At 34.4% G+C, this 19,870-nt stretch overlaps 5 protein-coding genes across 5 annotated transcripts; 1 reads left to right on the plus strand and 4 right to left on the minus strand.

Moving 5' to 3' along the window:
• The first annotated feature begins 2,318 nt into the window (after nucleotides 1–2,318).
• Nucleotides 2,319–7,735, plus strand: LOC125579088 (flavin-containing monooxygenase FMO GS-OX-like 9). The gene is made up of 7 exons (XM_048742519.1): nucleotides 2,319–3,094; nucleotides 3,235–3,305; nucleotides 3,396–3,554; nucleotides 3,671–3,753; nucleotides 6,929–7,064; nucleotides 7,158–7,331; nucleotides 7,406–7,735. Exons 1-7 carry the CDS (start codon nucleotides 2,515–2,517, stop codon nucleotides 7,586–7,588), a joined length of 1,386 nt encoding a protein of 461 aa, XP_048598476.1. The 5' UTR covers nucleotides 2,319–2,514; the 3' UTR covers nucleotides 7,589–7,735.
• A 550-nt stretch (nucleotides 7,736–8,285) lies between these two features.
• On the minus strand, nucleotides 8,286–10,540 carry LOC125575547 (formin-like protein 20). The gene is made up of 3 exons (XM_048742199.1): nucleotides 9,875–10,540; nucleotides 9,570–9,791; nucleotides 8,286–9,476 (listed from the first exon to the last, which is right to left on the minus strand). The coding sequence occupies exons 1-3, from the start codon at nucleotides 10,538–10,540 to the stop codon at nucleotides 8,286–8,288; spliced, it is 2,079 nt and encodes a 692-aa protein (XP_048598156.1).
• Nucleotides 10,541–11,664: 1,124 nt separating this feature from the next.
• On the minus strand, nucleotides 11,665–15,534 carry LOC111201523 (putative formin-like protein 15b). Its single transcript, XM_048742520.1, has 18 exons — nucleotides 15,177–15,534; nucleotides 14,972–15,043; nucleotides 14,773–14,889; nucleotides 14,587–14,655; nucleotides 14,435–14,501; nucleotides 14,196–14,338; nucleotides 13,976–14,047; nucleotides 13,785–13,883; nucleotides 13,620–13,661; nucleotides 13,430–13,510; nucleotides 13,240–13,290; nucleotides 13,069–13,150; nucleotides 12,860–12,954; nucleotides 12,691–12,762; nucleotides 12,498–12,614; nucleotides 12,237–12,305; nucleotides 12,075–12,141; nucleotides 11,665–11,950 (listed from the first exon to the last, which is right to left on the minus strand). Exons 1-18 carry the CDS (start codon nucleotides 15,510–15,512, stop codon nucleotides 11,781–11,783), a joined length of 1,821 nt encoding a protein of 606 aa, XP_048598477.1. The 5' UTR covers nucleotides 15,513–15,534; the 3' UTR covers nucleotides 11,665–11,780.
• A 1,024-nt stretch (nucleotides 15,535–16,558) lies between these two features.
• LOC125579089 (formin-like protein 20) lies at nucleotides 16,559–17,567 on the minus strand. Its single transcript, XM_048742521.1, has one exon. The coding sequence runs from the start codon at nucleotides 17,443–17,445 to the stop codon at nucleotides 16,903–16,905; it is 543 nt and encodes a 180-aa protein (XP_048598478.1). The 5' UTR covers nucleotides 17,446–17,567; the 3' UTR covers nucleotides 16,559–16,902.
• Nucleotides 17,568–17,693: 126 nt separating this feature from the next.
• On the minus strand, nucleotides 17,694–18,900 carry LOC125579014 (formin-like protein 20). Its single transcript, XM_048742200.1, has 2 exons — nucleotides 18,828–18,900; nucleotides 17,694–18,753 (listed from the first exon to the last, which is right to left on the minus strand). Exons 1-2 carry the CDS (start codon nucleotides 18,898–18,900, stop codon nucleotides 18,056–18,058), a joined length of 771 nt encoding a protein of 256 aa, XP_048598157.1. The 3' UTR covers nucleotides 17,694–18,055.
• Nucleotides 18,901–19,870: the final 970 nt, after the last annotated feature.

A 19,870-nucleotide genomic window follows, 5' to 3' on the forward strand; every position in this document is an offset into this window, starting at 1 on the left:
TACATTAACATGATCGCTATTTTTAGAAAACGGATTTTAATTGTATATAAATTGCAATGATCATGTGTTTTCACATGCTTAATATATAGATAAAACCCGAGTTTCATCAACTATCATAATATTTTCAAAATACACATTTCTTATATATTAACCTGATAAAATTTAAAGAAAACATATTTTAAGTTTGATTACACCATGAAACCAACTTGTTGCATGCAATAAAGTTTGGTTCCATTCCTATACAATTCAATTTTCACGAGATAAAATTTTTCTTTCTTTTTTTTCTTTTTTTTGTTAAATCAGAGTTTGGTTTTCGTGAGGGGGCATGCATGTAGTTGTAGGATGGTATCATGATAAGATCTAGTGAAATAATTGCTTATGTCCCTTGCCTTCAAGAATTACTCTTACATGGTGGAGGCCCATATCAGTATTCAACTCCCAACTTCAATAATTTTGTTGTGCATATAAATGCTTATAATATTTACATATGATATTAGGTATGTATGTATACGTGACGTATTCGACCATTCGTGATTAGTATATTATTAATAAACGAAATAGCAAGTGAATGAACCGTGACCAAGAAAACTAAAATATCAAGTGTCTCGGGTTGTTACAAAAAAAAAAAAAAATCAAGTGTCTCGGGTTTAGTCAAGATTATCAGTTAGTTTAGTTTTCTGGTTCGATTGGCATTAGTTACATTCAAACAGTATTGTACAAACGTTTCTCAATCAGTGAAACATAAAGTCTATTTAGTTAAACCTCCTAATGTAGAAGCTGAAGTTAAAAAACATATCGAAATGCGTACAATGTTCAGCTCTTTCAGTCACAAGATGGACTATTATGCATCCGTATTAACAACCAAAAAGAAAAAAAATGAATGTGCAAAGATTCTCCTCTAACTTGATGAGATCAGCACTACTCATGCATATATTCGCTCTCAAAACTTCATGTGCAGGCAGCCCGTATAGATTTTAGTTATATTAACAGTTCAGGAAGTAGACAAGATCTGAACGCATGCTACCAATAAGGTGCAGTCTCGTTAGTAATCTTTATAAGACAGTCCATGTGATCAACTCTGAATTAAAAAGTAGAAGATTATTATCAGCATTTCCAATATGAAAGACAAAACATTAAAACAATTTATATCGAACGAAGACTAGAAGGCAGAAGAAACAAAGGAATTTATGGTCTTTGTCAAAGAAAAAAACAAAGGAATTTATGGAATTAAACACGAGAGGTAGTGTTAAATTCATTAAAAACTTACGTAAATCCACACAAGTAAATCGAAGAACGCACTCGAGTTCAAAACACAAATGTTTTTGATTTTTTTTTATATTTACCTAATGAAATAATCTAATAGTTATTTAATACAATCTAATAGTTATTTAATACATATTCTCTCATTTATTCGGAAGTAACATAATTAAACGACCATATCTTAATATAATGTGTATATATTGGTGTATATATATATATATATATATATATATATATATATAGGTTGGTAATGTTTCCAACAAACCCTAAGTACAACTTTTAACAGCAAGGAGTTTCTTTGATTAAGAGGGACACAAAACATTATTGTGCGTCTCAAGACTGTTTTCACCTTTCTTTAACTTCGTCGGAAAGGGTTTAGTTACTTTTTGTCACACATTTTCTTATTTTCTTATTTTTAAAGTTTGATATTAGTAGCGGACTCGTACTAATTGTTTAGGGTGTTTTAAAAATTTCACATATATTAATCTCAGGCTTAATATACATGTATCTTTCTAACTTCTTTTGATGAATAATTCATTATATTGTATATTAAACAATCATATATATATCTGTCGAGTATCTGTAAAAAACGTATTTGTGAATGTATGGAACAAAAAATCTTGACTGAGTATATTTTTTGAAGGAAAAAATTAGTAATATGAACATCTGGAGAGAAAATTGTGCTCAAATTATTTTATCAAAAAAAAATTTGTGCTCAAATTCGACTGAAAGAATACACGTACTCCAAAAATATTTACATTTTCTTAAGTGATATCATATTCTTAAAGTCATCTTTTGAAGCTAGCTAGGCTAGTTTTACCAATAAGAAATCAAATGCCGAAGCAATGATATAGAAATTTAAAATTGTTTCCTAAGGAAAATGATTATTTTCCAATTCATAACTAAAATTCTCTTTTGCTTTTAAAAGGACAAAAATGAAACTAAATAAATACTCCTACTTCTTCCTAAAGGATCTTGTTCAATAAATATTCATATCGTTGGTGGATCGGTCAGAGTTCATTACATAAGTAAATGTGAAATAATTACGTAACCAATAAAAAGTAGACAAAATAGAAAAAGACGTATCGAGTAGTAGTAGTGAGAAAGTCTTAGTTTACCCCAAAGAAGAGTATCATAATTTCAACTATAAAAACAACATCCCGCGAGAGACTACCCAACAAAACCAAATAAACAAGCCATATTAAATCCCTATTTTCTTCAAAAACTCTCTAAGCGAAGGAAAGATTAACAAGAATGGTTTCGGTCACTTCATCAGAAGCATCAAGGAGCCGATCAAAGAAGGTGTGTGTGATCGGAGCTGGACCATCTGGCCTAGTCTCAGCGAGGGAGCTAAGAAAAGAAGGACACAAAGTGGTGGTGATGGAGCAAAACGACGACGTAGGAGGTCAATGGTTGTATCAACCAAACGTAGAAGAAGAAAATCCTTTAGGAAGAAGTAGTGTTCCTACTAATGATGCACTTAAGGTCCATAGCAGCATTTACTCTTCCTTGAGGCTAACCTCACCGAGAGAGATAATGGGTTATTCAGATTTTCCATTTTTGGCGAAGAAAGGGAGAGATATGAGGAGGTTTCCAGGGCATAAGGAGCTTTGGTTGTATCTAAAGGACTTCACTGAAGCTTTTGGGATAAGAGAGATGATTAGGTTCAATGTTAGGGTTGAGTTTGTAGGAGAAGAAGAAAAAAGGGAAGATGTGAGGAGATGGATTGTGAAGAGTAGAGAGAAATCAAGTGGTAAGGTCATTGAAGAGATCTTTGATGCTGTTGTTGTTGCTACTGGTCATTACTCTCACCCTAGACTGCCCTCTATAAGAGGTATTAATCATTGGTTTAAATCGTTATAGTATAAACTTCATTTAATAATTATCAATATATAGTAAACATAGTACTAGTTGACATTATGTTGATTATTTGAGTGGATTTTCTATGGTAAAAATATGTCATATCAATTGTAGGAATGGACTCTTGGAAAAGGAAGCAAGTTCATAGCCATGTTTACCGAGTGCCTGATCCATTTCGTAATGAGGTGATTAAATCTCTCTCTCTATATGGATCTGAATTATATTTGGTGAAGACAATGATGTTGATGGTTATGATAATGACAATGGTGATGTAGGTTGTGGTGGTAGTTGGGAACTCAATGAGTGGACAAGACATATCAATGGAGCTTGTGGAAGTGGCAAAGGAAGTTCATTTAAGTGCCAAGTCACTTGACATATCTTCTGGACTCTCCAAAGTCATTTCCAAACACCAAAACCTTCTTCTTCACCCACAGGTTCTATTTACTTTAGTGTATATGTTATGTTATTTAAAATGTTATATATATGTTATGTTTAATCCTATGTTTATAATTGGATTTAAAAGTTCAATTATTTGATTTTTGTTTTGTAGATTGAATCTTTAGAAGATGATGGGAGAGTCATTTTTGTGGATGGAACTTGGGTCGTCGCTGATACAATTTTATATTGCACCGGGTAAGATAGATTGGATAAAACAAGAACATCTCATCTTTATATATTGATTAATAATGATTAGAAAACTATTATTCACACATATTAAAGTAGTCTAACTTGCTACCTTTTGTTTCCGTTAGATAAGACAAATTAACATATGGTGATTAATGCTACTAAGATAGTGCTTTAACCGTAATTGTTGAACGTTAAGTTGAACTAACTATGACTGTGGGGTATGATCGAGGTCTTCATCGACATCATAAAATCACATTGCTTCAATTTAATAAAAATTAAATAAAAAGGAGACAAAGTAACAATAAAGTATGGTTGATCATTAGGATCTGCATGATATTGCGTAACTTATGTCTTAGTGCTACGAGAAAATCATAACGATTGAAATAATGTCGATCATACATAAGATACTCCCTCCGTTTTTTAATATAAGTCGTTTTAAAGCTATGCACATAGATTAAGAAAATTATTAATTTCTTATATTTTCGAAACAAAAACATCATTAATTATTTACCTAACCACAATTCAACCAATAGAAAAATAGAAGATATATTATCATTGGTCAGACAACATTAATTATTAATAAATGTTATATAGAAAATCGAAAACGACATATAATTTAGAACAAAAAAAAAATTCTCTAAAACGACTTATATTGAAAAACGGAGGGAGTATAAATTACTGAACCTAAAGCTATATGTTGTCTCTATGACTATAAAACCCAGTTGTGGTGGGACTCGTAATGTCGTGTTGAGTGGGCTACAAATCTTTTTTTCACCATTGGTCTCCTCGATAAATTTCACTTCCCTAGTTCTTGGGTTATACTACTATACAACTAGAATAAGACCCGCGCCTTGCGCGGGATTAAGTTATTATTTTTATTATATTTTGAAGAATGAAACAATAGTTTAGCTTCATTTGGATTACGGGTGTTCAACCCAGATATCGGGTTGGTTTCGGTTCGGTTCGGTTTTTTTCGGTATTTGGTTAGTAAAATATAACTACTATTCTAAATCCATATTTACTTTGTCTTTAGTCTTTCACATACTTTTGAAAAATTTCAACTGGACGACTAAATTGATCAGCCAATCTTGTTGCTTTAAATTATTAGTGTTTATATATATATATATATATATATATATATATATATATATATTATTTAGTTTGAATATTTATTAAATTAAAATTCATATGCGTTATATTTTATGATCATTTGTAACTTATTATAACAAAAAATAATCTATTGATCACAAAATTTTCAGAGTGGGAATATTCAAATTTCTAATAATATATAGACGTTTTGAAAAATTCAAATATAACATATAAGAAAAAATATAAATGTTTTTATTATATATTTAATGTGATTTTTTAATATCTTTCAATAATATAAAATTAAAAAAAAAGAACTAAGATACCAAAATTGTTATCAAGTATTTATTATTCATAATAATTAATTTTTATATATACGTTAATCATATTAGGTAATTTCGTAGCTTCTAATTAAAGAAAGTGCAAAAAAAATTTTGGTAGATTATTTATCAATTCGATAGTTAGTTTAATAAAAAATATAATGTAAGTCAAGATGGACCAACCTATTTTTCTAAGAATAGTATATTTTATATAGTCATTTATTAAATGAGAATTTATAATCATACAGTTCTATGATCATTCACATCATTTTATAACTGAATATTTAAATCATCGATAACAAAATTTTCAATGTGAAATCTTTAATAAGTTTATAATTTATAAATGTTTTTGAAAATTCATTGAAAGTTTTAATATTAAAATATTTATGTAATCTTATGGTATATAGTATAATCTATATATATATATATGTTTTATTATTAAATGATATTTTTTACTCATATGGTTTTAAAATAATGTGTATCTTCTTATAATATTAAATAAAAGTTCATATTAATACAATTTTATGATCATTTGTAACTTATTATGACAAAAAAAATAATCTATTGATCACAAAATTTTCTGAGTGGGGATCTTCAAATTTCAAATAATTTATAGACGTTTTGAAAAATTCAAAATATAACATATAAGAAAAATCCTAAATGTTTTTATTATATATTTAATGTGATTTTTAAATATATTTTAATAATATAAAATTAAAAAAAGAACTAAGATACAAAAATTGTTATCAAATATTTATTATTCATTATAATTAATTTTCACATATAAGTTAATCATATTAGGTAATTCCGTAGCTTTTATTTAAAGAAAGTGCAAAACATTTTTTGGTACGTTATTTATCAATTCGATAGTTATTTTAATAAAAAGTGTAATATAAGTTAAGATGGACCAACCTATTTTTCTAGGAATAGTATATTTTGTATAGTTATTTATTAAATAAGAATTTATAATCATACGGTTCTATGATCGTTCATATCGTTTTATAACAAAATATTTAAATCATCGATAACAAAATTTTCAATCTGAAATCTTTAATAAGTTTATAATTTATAAATGTTCTTGAAAATTCATTGAAAGTTTTAATATTAAAATATTTATGTAATCTTATGGTATATAGTGTTTAATATATATATATATATATATATTTATTTTATTATTAAATGATATTTTTTACTCATATGGTTTTAAAATCATGTGTATCTTCTGATAATAAAAATGTTAAACCATTGATCATTAATTTTTAACATAATAATTTTAATAGTTTTAGTCATTTATTGTCGTTTTTAAAAATTCAAAATATAACATATACGAAAAAATCTAAATTTTATTTTTATAGCTAATTTGATTGTTTAATTTATTTTAATAATATAAAATTAAATAAAAAATGATGGAGGAGATATACATTGTTATCAAATCTTTATTATTAAACTCATTAATTGTCATATATATATTAGTCATTTATGGTAATTCCGTAGGTTTTATTTAAGGAAAGAAAATATCATATCATATCATTATATCATATACTTTGACCAACTTATGTATCTAACAACATATAAAAATCGAATGTGGACCTACTTATTTTTCAATTGAATGTAATTGACTACCTAATTGAGTGCCACCTATGCATTGGGGCCTCTTTTAATTAATACAAAATTGAGGTTACATATTTTCAAATGTTCCTCAATTAATATATAAGGGATTTTTACCGTATTAATTTTTTCTTAATTTAAATATATTTGGGGGGACCAAAAAACAGGTACTCGTATAAGTTTCCATTTCTTGAGAGTAAAGGAAGAGTAGAAGTCGATGATGATAGAGTGGGCCCACTCTTCGAACATACTTTCCCTCCTTGTCTCTCCCCTTCTCTCTCCTTTGTCGGAATCCCCAGAAAGGTCTCTCTCCTCTACTTACTTTTGGTTCAAGTAACTAAATTAATAGTATTTGATTTTTAAAACTCACTAAATAAAATAATGGTGTTTTGGCAGTTAATAGGATTCCCATTCTTTGAAGCACAAGCAAAGTGGATAGCACAAGTGTTGTCTGGAAAGTCATCTCTTCCTTCTCCCGACCAGATGTTGCAATCTGTCGCTGACTTTTACCGGTCTAGAGATCTCGCCGGAGTCCCTAAACATAACACTCACGACATTGCTGATTTTACGGTAGTAATATACACGGTTTTAAAATTGACTTAGTACAGTTTAATGTATGTTGAAACGTTAATTTTTTGATATAGTATTGCGACAAGTATGCGGATTATGTTGGGTTTCCGCATTTGGAAGAATGGAGAAAGCAACTTTGTTTGTCTGCTCTCACCAACTCACAGGAGAATCTTGAGACGTATCGTGATTCTTGGGATGATCATGAACTCCTACAAGAAGCTCTGCAAAGCTCTCATTTTACAAGTTTCGATTGTTGAAACTCTTCTCTTGCTATGTGTTTTCTTCCTTTTGTTATGTTGGGAAGAAAGGATCTCTCTTTCTTTCTCTTTATCTACTATGTTCTGTTTATGCTTTTGGTTGATATTTATATGACTATATCTATACACTCACATATGTTTCCTTTAGTGTATTGTCATACCTAAAATCAATGGATATCTTTGCTAAGAAGCTTCTAGCTTTTTGTTTGTAACCTTTTTTCGTCCAAGAACCACAAACATTGTGGTCGTGGTCATGGCAAATGTAGGAAGACTATATAAACCAGTCCCCATTGACTAGATCCAGCAACAGTTACTATACAAAAAATACAAACCATCCGGTCGAACCGGCTAATCTAAGGGAAGAAAAGACACCGTAACAAACCACACATGAAATCACATAGACGAATCAAACTGAAGAAAAACTAGAGAAAGTATTCTTCTGTTACAGACGAAGATGATCAAAAGAAATTCTTGTAGATATAAGACTAAAAAAGTTTACATACGTCAAGTCAAATATAGCCGGAAAACATCTGGTTCTATTACTTTCTTATCGACTTTGAAGGAAGTCAATCAGAAGTCTATGTAACTCTTTCACATAAGTTTCCCTGCAAGTCCCTTGTTAACTAAACCCAGTTTAACGGCTGGCTTTAGAGAATAGTTTCTTTTAGCTAAAGACCCCAAACCTGGACGTCCAAGCTCACGCCCTCTGTCTGCACCTGAAGATGGAGGTGGCGCCGTGGCGGTGCCCCAAGCGCTCTCTAACACCAGGAACCGGAACACGATGTGTGGCCCCTATGCGCATCGGTGGAGGCGGTGGCAATGGGGCTCCTCTACGCATCGGTGGAGGTGGTGGTGGTGCTCCATACATTGGACGTAATAGGCCAAACTTTCTTCCTGCACTCTTGGGATCAACTGCAGCTCTTCTAGCACCCAACATTGAAGGTGGAAGAGGTCCACCACCCAGAGATCTTGGTCTACCAGCAGGTGGTGGAGGTGGCGGCCCCACAAACCCTCTACAAACAGGAGGTATTGGTGCTAGTCCACGCCTTGGGGGAGGTTGTGGTGGTGATGGGGCACGCATCCGAGGAGATGGTGGCAGTGACGGTGGAGGCAAAATGGTTCTTCTGTTTCGCCTCACATATAAAAATGGAGGTGGTGGTAGAGGTGGAGGTGATGGAAGTGACGGTGGAGGCAAAATGGTTCTTCTGTTTTGCCTCACATATGAAAATGGAGGTGGTGGAAGGGACCGTGGAGGCAAAATGGTTCTTCTGTTTTTCCTCACATATGAAAATGGAGGTGGAGGCAAAATGGTTCTTCTGTTTCGCTCCATATATGAAAATGGAGGTGGTGGTGGGGGTGGATGTGGATGTGGTGGAAGTGACGGTGGAGGCAAAATGGTTCTTCTGTTTGGCCTCACATATAAAAATGGAGGTGGTGGTGGTGGAGGTGGAGGTGGTGAAAGTGACGGTGGAGTCAAAATGGTTCTTCTGTTTTGACTCACATATGAAAATGGAGGCGGCGGCAGTGATGGTGGAGGCAACACGGTTCTACTGTTTTGCGAGGCATATGGAAATGAAGATGGTGGTGGAGGAGGTGGTGGGGGTGGTGATGAGAGCTGAGATGTTTGAGGAGGGTCTATTGAATAGGACACAAGCGGAGGTAGAGGTGACACAGCTGCTTGTGAAGAGTGTAAAACTGATGTGGCCTCAGAAACATCAACAACTACGAAACTATCCAAGTCAGTCTTATTGTCAGGACCGTCAATGCCGCTGCAGATCTCCTCCACTTCATAAAACTCTTTACGTGAAATAATATCGAAATCCTCATCTTCTGACATTGTGGATGTTGCGATAGAAGGCACCCCAGCGTCAGCTCCGGAGAATAGTACCTGGTACATATATATGAGTATACTTTCAAACTTGACATCCTCATAAAAATGGATGATCAGAGAAAGTTTCACAATGGTCTTTAGACTCTTTACCTCTGCCTTAAATTCCTTTGGGAACTGGTCCTTGGCCTTCCAACGTTTATCCATCTCATCGTGTTGGACCACTAAAACATTACCACGTACAAATGCTGTGTGGAACATGATTCTAAAGACAATCTCCTCACGCACCAAATCATCATGCAAGTGCATGCATTCCAGAACAACATCCCCTTGAACACGGCACTGGATATCTAACTTCACCTGGATACACTCTTCCTGCAGATTATATCACAAAATGACATTTTATGTGCATAAATCAATGTGATGATCATATAAATGCATATGTCACAGAGATTCACCTGTTGGTAGAGACAAGTTTGCTTCTTTGTTTTTGGTGTAGAGAAGAGAAGCATGGAACTCCTGTTGGGTCCGGCATTAGGGTCCTGACCGTAAACCCTTAAAACTGGCATGCAACCTTGAGAATATGGGAGATCTCTAAGAATCAAGCAATCCAAAAGAAGAGGCGTCTCGAAAGAACGACAATCAGAGCCTAAAGATCTTCTAGAAATGTACTGAAGATATCTTAGTTGAGAAGGCTGCGAGTTTAGTGGAAAAGAAAGACGAAGAAGCTCCATGGGAGCTTGTTTCTGTACCATCTCGAGAGTCTTCTGCTCTCCCTGATACTGCTTTCTGTATAATAGTAGTCCTGATAACATAAAAGCAAGAACAGGCCAACCACCTCTTTCGCAATGCATCAACAGAACATTTTGTTGACCTTCTAATGATAACCAGCTCTCACTCGATTTTAAAAAGTGATGGATCATCTCTAGTGTTAGAAGCGGACAACCCTCGTAGTGAGTAGGATAATCCATAACCGTCATGTCGTACTTAGACAAGACATCTGATATTTGACTAGGCTGTTCTCCTTCTTTAAAGTTAAACACCATGAAAGAGGCGTTTGGGAAATGTTTATGTAGCTGCGCCACGATGCCACCCAAGTACAGTTTGTACTCATCGCCTCCCATTATATCGCTCGAGAAACAGCAGTCAAAAGCTGCAAAGAATATGAAACGGCATTTAACAGTTTTACCAAAAAAAAAAAGCTATATGAAACGAGCAACTGTGGAACTGCTCCTATAGAACATATGAGATAGGATGGAAACACATAAAATATTCACAGCTGAGTTAAATAAGGCAGATAAGGTTTTGGGTTGTGTAACAATCTAACAACGATGTTATGTTTTGACCAACAGATTATTTCTAGTATATATTTGAAAGCTAACAGAGAGTAGTGAATACCATAGACACGCTCAGAGATCTCGACCAGATGATCCGGAGGGTTTTTGTAGAAGAATCGTCGGAACAGAGACATTTGAAAACCCAAAACCAAACAGGTTACTTACTAGACAAGCAGCATGCAGATTGTTCTTGCTTGCTCTGTTTACTATAGAGCCAGAATACCTTATTGACCAATTTAGATCAAAGAATCCAATATCAGAGCCAAAACACCTTATGATGACAAGTGAAAAAGACTCTTGTCCATAAAGACTTGTGATAAAGACTCTTGTCCCTAATTCCAAGGTCGAAGTGGAACAGACGTTAACAGCATTTATTTATTTTTTATTATGATTAAAAAAAGTTTCGTTTACCAAAAAATAAATGAAAACCGAAAAAAAAAGATTTCGTCTGTCAAAAGTAAACGTTTAGAATTCCTCAAGAACCAAAAAAAAAAGATCTCATATATAGGACTCCTTCAAGTTTTTGACATTAAAATATATTTCTGTTTATAATTATTGTTTCATAAAAGTCATAACTAATATATATTTAAATTAAATTAAATTAAACACACACACACACACACACAAAATATTATGTATTTTTATTTTTAAATAATAAAATAAATTTACTTTATAATCAAAATAAATATGTATTTAAGGTTGATTCCATAAAAAAAAGGATGTGATTATGAGTTATTAGAATGGAAAATAGAAACTTAGAAAGAGTGATACCGTGGAAATCAATTTGCATAACTGTATTTGTAAAAAATTCAAGATGAAAATAAATATTAAGACTAGTTTTACAATAGTTTTATGGACAATATATATACAGACATTTAAAAGTATATCTAAGTAAAATAAAAATCTCAAATTTTTCTAGACCAAAAATATCCAGATAATAATGTTCTTTCAAATGTTAAAATACTTTTTGTATTAAAATATTTACATCGCTCTCCGAGTTCCCACACCAAAGTTACTTTGTACAAGTTTATGGGTCAGTTATTATATCAACTTCTTTTCTTTTATTGCAACCAGCTCCTTTCGCCATCTTCATTCTCGCTTCCTTAGCGGCTTCCATCTTCTCCAACTCCACTTGCTCGACAGTCTCTTCGTTTGCTTTCTTAAACAACCTTATAAACTTGGCAAGAGTCCCAGTAACTGCAGCAATAAAAGCACCAGCACCAGGTGTTGTCATTAGCTATAATACACCTAACACCGAACTACGTACTTTCTAAGCTAGTTGCACACACGAGAATGAAGTTTATTGTTTCCGGGGCCAAACCTTCTTCAAATGAATAGCGGCATGGATCCTCGCCAAAATAGTGCAAAAGTGAATCAGCATTCCTTCCCTGTCCATCCATCATTGAAAAAAAGACAAAAACATACCATCTCAAGATCAAAAGGTAAAAGGAACTTGGAATCTAGTCTGAGGTTGACAATTTACCGTTTCTGTGTAAAGCCTTATGAGAGCTCTCACTTCAATCTCAGCAATATGCATGAAGTCCTTCAGTCTCTTTTATAACAATAAAAAAACATAAAACTAAGTCTTAGAAGAAGTTAAGTAAAAAAAAAATCTTAGCTGGAAAATCATTTTCTATCTAGTAGCTTTTGTTATGTGGGCACAATCATAGAACTAATCTCAAAGTCATGATCAATAAAATAAAATAAAATGCAGAAGTAAGATAATTTTAAGAAACAAACATACTTTATGGGAAACTTCAGAAACAGGACCATCACGTTCGGACGCAGTGAGCTCCTGGTTCAGTATTTCCAACCCTTTGGATATGGCTTGCATTTCCTGAGCCAGCGACCTCAATTGTATCTGAATAGACATGACAGCCTAATGTTCAGCCAATTACAACCAAGGAGTAGAAAACTGATAAAGCACAAACACAAACCTTTGAAGCTGATTCAAGATTTTCAAGATCCTTATGGAAGTCTAGTAGATGTGACGCCTTAGAAGCAAAGACCTGGAGAAAGAAAGAGGAGAGCTTCAAGATTATGCATCCCTCCTTCCTGAGCCAGACCATTTTCTAGAGGATGCTTTTTTTTTAGATTGTACTTTACCTTGCAAAGATAATGCATGAGAGTCATCTTGCTGTTAGCAGCACGTGTATCGCTTAATGTTAATAAACTTTCCAACTTGAATCCCACTGCAGCGCCTGCGGAAAGCAGATCAAGGGTCTTATCAGCCCCACTCTTGAAATCAAGCTCACATTGAACATAGCTAAGTAATGTTTTGAGCAAAAAGATGTTAATAATATCATAATGCTTACCCCTCACAGTTCCTTGGTTCAATGTGTTCCCCAGGTAAAGAATCCTTTTCATAATTCCTTTCAGCTTTTGTGAAGAACGGATCTGATTACAAGCAACGAGAAGAAAATGTGTGAATTGAGATGCATATGGACTGCACAAATACTAGAGTTAAACTATTCCAAATTTCTTACCTCCTCACATGCAGACTTTACCACATTTAAACTTTTCCTTAATTCTTCTACCTGAACAAAAAAAAAATAATCATCAGTAACAATAGGATCAAGAATCTACAGTTACTTGGACTACACTGAGGAAACCAAAACTTTTTCCTCCAAAGAATCTGATAGACATGAAAATAACAGTAAACTGAAACCACCAGACCTGAGTGTGGAATTGAATCTTGAAGGAAAATACTCTCAGCTTCGATTCAACTCGGGGAACCTTCATTAGCTCTAGGAAGTACTGCGGTAACATAATGGATGAGAGACCAAAACGTATTAGCTAAAGCAAATTGTTATAACTATTTTATGGTGAGAAATAAAGGATGTTGATCTCATGATCTAAAACAGACCTGCTCACACTTTCCCAACCTTTCCTTGTCACCAGTGTAGTTCTGCAGTAAATCCTTCAATTACAATGAATAATGGTAACCAAGACGAATGATATATTATTTTTAAAAAGACATCCAAAATAAAGAGACAAGTAGATAATGGTACTCAAAAGAAAAATACTTAACATTAAGAAGTTTCATCTCTTCCTTGGTTGGACAAAACATTATAAGTTTCTCTATCTGATCAATATCTAGTACAGTATCATCCATTGCCTGAACTGCAGCCTGGATGTTGCAATAAAAATGTGAACCAAAGCATAAGAGATTAGGCAGTAATGACTTGGTACTCAACTAATATATGTTTTGGAGCTAATTACCATCATATCAGGCAGTGGCATCTTTACTCTCCAAAGCATAATTTCCAAATTATCGGCTCTGTCAGGGTCAATCTAGCAGTTGGATTACAAGAACATACATCAAACATAGTGAAATAACTCAATAAGTAAGCAGATATATTAAGATGAAGATTAGTTTAAATAGATCCTCTTGGTTTATTAACTACATAATATTTAAGTTTCTGAGTTAGCTATAGTCAACCACTTTTCTTGTGAGACTGAGTCCTGTTCCCTTCTTCACTTTCTTATCCTTAGCAGCTTCTTTCTTCTCCAAGTCTGCTTGCTTGACATTCTCTTCGTGTGCTTTCTTAAACAACCTTACAAAATTCACGAGGTTTGCAGTAACTGCAGCAAACGAACACTCAACATTGTTACTAGACACATAATAAAAATGAAGCACAATCTATTGCACAAAAGAGGATGAAACTTGTTGTTCCAAACCTTGTTCAAATGGACAATGTATGGGATTCTCGCCAACGTAGTAAACAAGTGCATCAACATTCTCTCCCTGTCCATCATTTAAGAAGACAAAACATACCATCTCAGGATCAAACACATTGTCAATAGGCAAGGACCTTGGAAACTAGTCCTACCACAACGGAGTAAAGACTTGATACAGATGCCACTTCAGTCTCAGCCTTGGAAACAAGTTCCTTCAGTAACTGTTATTAAAGAAAAAAAACAGAAAACTGAGTTATAGCTTCCGGAAGAAGTTAACAAAACCTAGCTGAAGAGTCAGTTTCCATCTGGTATTGATTTTACAAAATCATGGAACTAACTTTATGGAATACTTCAGAAGCAGGACCATCACTATCGGATGCAGTGAGCTCCTGGTTCAGTATGTTTAATCCTTTGATTATAGCTTGCATATCCTCATCCAGCGACTTCAGTTGTATCTGAATACACAGGACATCCAAATTAATGAGGAGCTAATTTACAACTAAGGAGTAGAAAACTGATAAAGCACAAACGCAAAACCTTTGAAGCTGATTCAAGACTTTCAAGATCCTTATGGAAGTCCATTAGATCTGATTCCTTGGAAGCAAGGTCCTGTACAAAAAAGAGATAGTTTCAGGGATTATGTATAGCTCCTGAGCCAGATCATTTCTTTCTTTTTTTTTTTTTTTTTTTTGTCACAAACCAGATCATTTCTTTCAAGATCCTTATTTCTATTGTAATTTACCTTGCAGAGATGTTGCATGCTGCTAGCACCACGTGTGTGGCCTACATTTAATAGATTTTTTAACTTGAATCCCACTGTAACGCCTGGAGAACGCATAGCAATGGTCTTACCCCTCGCAGGTCCTTGGTTTTTTTTCCCTAGGTAATCAATCCTTTTCATAATTTCCTTTAGCTTTTGTGAAGAACGGACCTGATCAACAAGCAAGAGGAGAATATGTCTAAGAAAGATATGGACTGCACCAAAAACTAGAAGTAACTTATTGTATACCTCATCACACGCAGAGTTTAACAAATCTAAACGTTGTTTGAGTTCTGATATCTGCATATCAATCATCATTAACAATAAGACCAAAATCTACAGTTACTTGGATAGAAAGTAACAGAATAAGTAATTGCACCGGACCTGAGTGCCAAAATGAACCTTGAGGGAAAATACTCTCAGCTTGGATTCTACTCTTGGCACCTTCATGAGCTCTAGGAAGTACTGCGGTAACATAAATGGATGAGAGAATTAAGAAAACGAATTAGCTAACTAAAATGTTAAAATTATTTCTTTGTAAGAACCAAAAACAGTGTGAGTTTGGTTATATATATAGCATGATTTAAACAGACCTGCTCACAATTTCCCAAGGTAGCCTTGTCACCACTGTAGTTCTAAAACAAAACCAGTCAATTACAAACAAGAACTTGTGTCAATAACAACTGAACAGTGACAAGACAACCATGACAAGTAACATATATCTCAAAGACATTGATAAAAAGACAAGTAAACAATGCCACTTAAGAAAAAGAGGCTACCATAAGAAGTTCCATTTCGTCCTTGGTTGGGCAAAACTTTATAAGATTAACTATTTGATCAACATCTACTATAGATTCATCCATAGCCAGAACTGCAGCCTGAATATTGCAAAAAAAGTGTGAACAATTATCATGAAGTATAGAAGATTAACAAGTAAATGACTTGTTACTCAAGTCATTTACGTTTTGGGAACTTACGATAATATCACGCAGCGGCATCTTTAATCTCCAAAGAATAATTTCCACGTTACTGGCTTTCTTAAGATTAATCTGGAAAACCAGTAGAAAATGGAGAAAACTTTAATATCAGGCAATAACCAAGTGTTTAAAATATTCAGCATTACCAGTTGAATTTTTTCTGGTTTCGCCCAAACCGGTTGGTTTCCAGATTTATCAGTCGGTTTTTGCACTCTAGGAGAGAAAAGGGTCTCTATTTCTGATATATCAAATTCTGTTGCACTATCAGAAATAAGATCATTAATTAGTTGCAAACCAATCCCAATAACTCTCAATAGTTTTTTTTGTTTGTGTAATATAAACATAAAGGTATACAATACAAGGATGGAGTTAGTATAATACGTTTGTCCTTCCCCATGTCTCTGAAACTCGTCCCATAAGCTTCCCCGCGCGGCCCTTGTTATCTTAACCCAATGAAAAGGCTTAAGAGAAGACTTCTTTTGAGTTGAAGACCTCAAACCTGGACGTGGAAGACCACATCCTCTTCGTCTATGCATTGGGGGAGGTGGTGGTGGTGGTGGCGGTGGGGCTTTATCAGCCGGTTTTTGCACTCTAGCAGAGAGAAGAGTCTCTATTTCTGATACATCAAACTCTGGTGCACTAACAGAAAAATGTCATTAATTAGTTGCAAACCAATTCCAATAACTTATAATTTTGTTGTTGTGTATAAATAAAGTTATGCAAAGATGGAGTTAGTCCAAATACGTTTGTCCTTCCTCATGTCTCTGTGGTATCTCCTCCCATGAGCTTACAAGAAAGACCCTCCTTGGTATAACCCAATGAAAAGGCGGAGGTCCACGAGACCTAAATGGAGGTGGTGGTGGTGGAGGTGGTGGTGGTGGGGCTCCTCTACGCATCGGAGGAGGTGGTGGCGGTGGTGGTGGTGGGCCTCTTCTAAGCATCGGAGGAGGTGGTGGCGGTGGTGGTGGTGGGGCTCTTCTAAGCATCGGAGGAGGTGGTGGTGGAGGTGGAGGTCCACCAGACCTAAATGGAGGTGGTGGTGGGGCTCCTCTACGCATCAGAGGAGGTGGTGGTGGTGGAGGTTCACGAGACCTAAATGGAAGTGGTGGTGGTGGTGGAGGAGGTCCACCAGACCCAAATGGAGGTGGTGGGGCTCCTCTACGCATCGGAGGAGGTGGTGGTGCTCTTTCAGTAACAGGCACCATGGGGTCAGCGTCAGAGAAGAGTACCTGATACATATATACGAGTATGCATTCAAACTCGGGTCCGGGCATAGGCAAAGGAACTGACCGCTTAGGACACCCGATTTTATACAACAAATTTAGTTGTTTGTAGGGTACTACTATAAAAAAAATTATATGAAAAATGAGGCATAAATTTGTATTTGAGTGTAGGGCATTACATGTTCTTAAAAAAGTTTTTTTTTTTGTAACACTTTCTTATAATTTCACAATGGCCTTACCTCTGCCTTAAATTCCCCTGGGAACTGGTCCTTGGCCTCCCAAAGTATATCCATCTCATGGCTTTGGACCTTTAGAACATTACCACGTACAAATGCTGTGTTGAACATGATTCTAAAGACGATCTCCTCACGCACCAAATCATCATGCAAGTTTATTAATTCCAGAACAATATCCCCTTGAACATGGCACTGGATATCTAACTTCACCTGGATACACTCTTCCTGCAGATTAATACATACATTTTTGTTTTAGTAGAGAAGCGTTTTAACTAATATATTGATTGGCATGAACTGCTAAATTTTTTTTTTTTTGATGTATAGATGTTTCTACTAAACCAATGTTTCAAGTTCACATGGAGGAATATTAGCATAAATCAGTGTAATGATCATTATAGATCCATATGTCACAAAGATAGAATGGTTTAAGAAAGTACTTGTTGGTAGATGGTATTTGTCTTTGGTGTGGAAAAAAGAAGTATGGAGCTCCTGTTTGCTGGGGCTTTATGGTCCTGACCAAGAACCCTTAAACTTGGTCTCCAATCTTTTACCCCTTCAAAATGTGGGAGACCTCTGAGAATCAAGCAATCCAAAACAAGAGGTGCCTCTGGAGGAGGCCAGTCAGAGCCTAAATCTCGTGTGGAGATGTACCCAAGATATCTTAATTGAGAAGGCTGTGGGTTTAGAGCAGACGAAAGATAAAGAAGCTCCTTAGGAGCTTGGTTATATGCCAACTCCAAAGTCTTCTGATCGCCATGATACCTTTTGTAGTACAATAATAGTGCTGATAACATAAAATCAAGAAGAGGCAAACAACCTCTTTCGCAATGCATCAAGAGAACATTCTGTTGACCTAACCAGCTCTCGCTTGATATTAGGAATTGGCTGATCACTTGGAGAGGTAAAAGCGGAACACTCTCGTGTTGATTAGGATAGTCCATTACCGACGTACCATATTGAGACAATAGTGTTGATATTTGACTCTGTTGGTCTTCTGCTCTAAAGTTACACACTTTGAATGAGGTATCCGGGTAAAGATAATGCAGCTGTGCTACGATGCCATCCAAGTACTGTTTGTACTCATCATCTCCCATAACATCGTTGGAGAAACAACAATCAAACGCTGCAAAGAAATGAAAAAATCATTTATACTGAAATAGAGAGTTATAATATGATTACAAACAGAGAGTCTAATACCATATACACGCTCGGATATCTCGACGAGCCGATCCGGAGCTTTTCTGTAGAAATATTCTCGGAAGAGCGACATTTGATCGGAAAATACAAAAAGATGACTTACTTCACAAGAAAGCAACAAGAAGTAGAGATTTTATTTGATTTAGGCTCTGACTAATGTTTACTAAACCACAAGAACCACCTTTTTCGATCTATAACAACGAACCCTCAGCAAAATGATGAAACAAAAGTTGACTTTGCTCCATGACTACTTCGTTCGGAATTCGACCGTTTCTTTTATCATAAATTAACAAACAAATATCGTTTACCAAATCAAATAAATTAATAAACAAAGAAAACATTCGATTCCGGCTGTCAATAATCCAACCATGTTTATTGAAGATTTCCATAACCCAAAACGCGGAATCACAAATCATTTTAATCTCATGTTCTCTTCAAAAACGAACATAATACATATTGAAAATCATCTTTGTTCTACACCATGAAAAATGAAAAGTGAAAACCTCACGTAGTATCACTATTACCGATTCTTTATAGAAATGTGAAATGTTTATATAGTTGCTTGTTCATACACAAAAATGTTTACTCCATCCGTTTCTATAAGATAAATGTTTTAGAATTTTCACATTTTTTAATAAAACATATTAAAACTTATGCATAGTTTTTTGTAATTTTATATTTCTTATATTTTTAAACCAATAAAATTTTAAAAAATGCAATTAATGTTCCTGAACTTTACAATTTCTCATTATTGGTTGACAAAAATTACATTAGAAATATAAAATACGTATTTTTTTGAAACAAAAATTTTCTTTAGAATATGAATCTTTTAAGGACGGAGTGAGTATATAAGCGGAATGTTTATATAAGCTTGTTCATATTGCGAAATGTTTATATAAGCTTGTTCATATTGCGAATCATTATATTATGGCTTTCCGAATTTCTGAATATAAATTTTTAGGGACTTATTTTTAAGTCAATGACGTGTTTAGTTAGACAGATGGAGATCACACATTGAACTTCTTTGTTTAATTTTGTTTTTG

Source organism: Brassica napus, chromosome A10 (assembly GCF_020379485.1).
Source record: "Brassica napus cultivar Da-Ae chromosome A10, Da-Ae, whole genome shotgun sequence".
Classification (NCBI taxonomy): Eukaryota; Viridiplantae; Streptophyta; class Magnoliopsida; order Brassicales; family Brassicaceae; genus Brassica; species Brassica napus.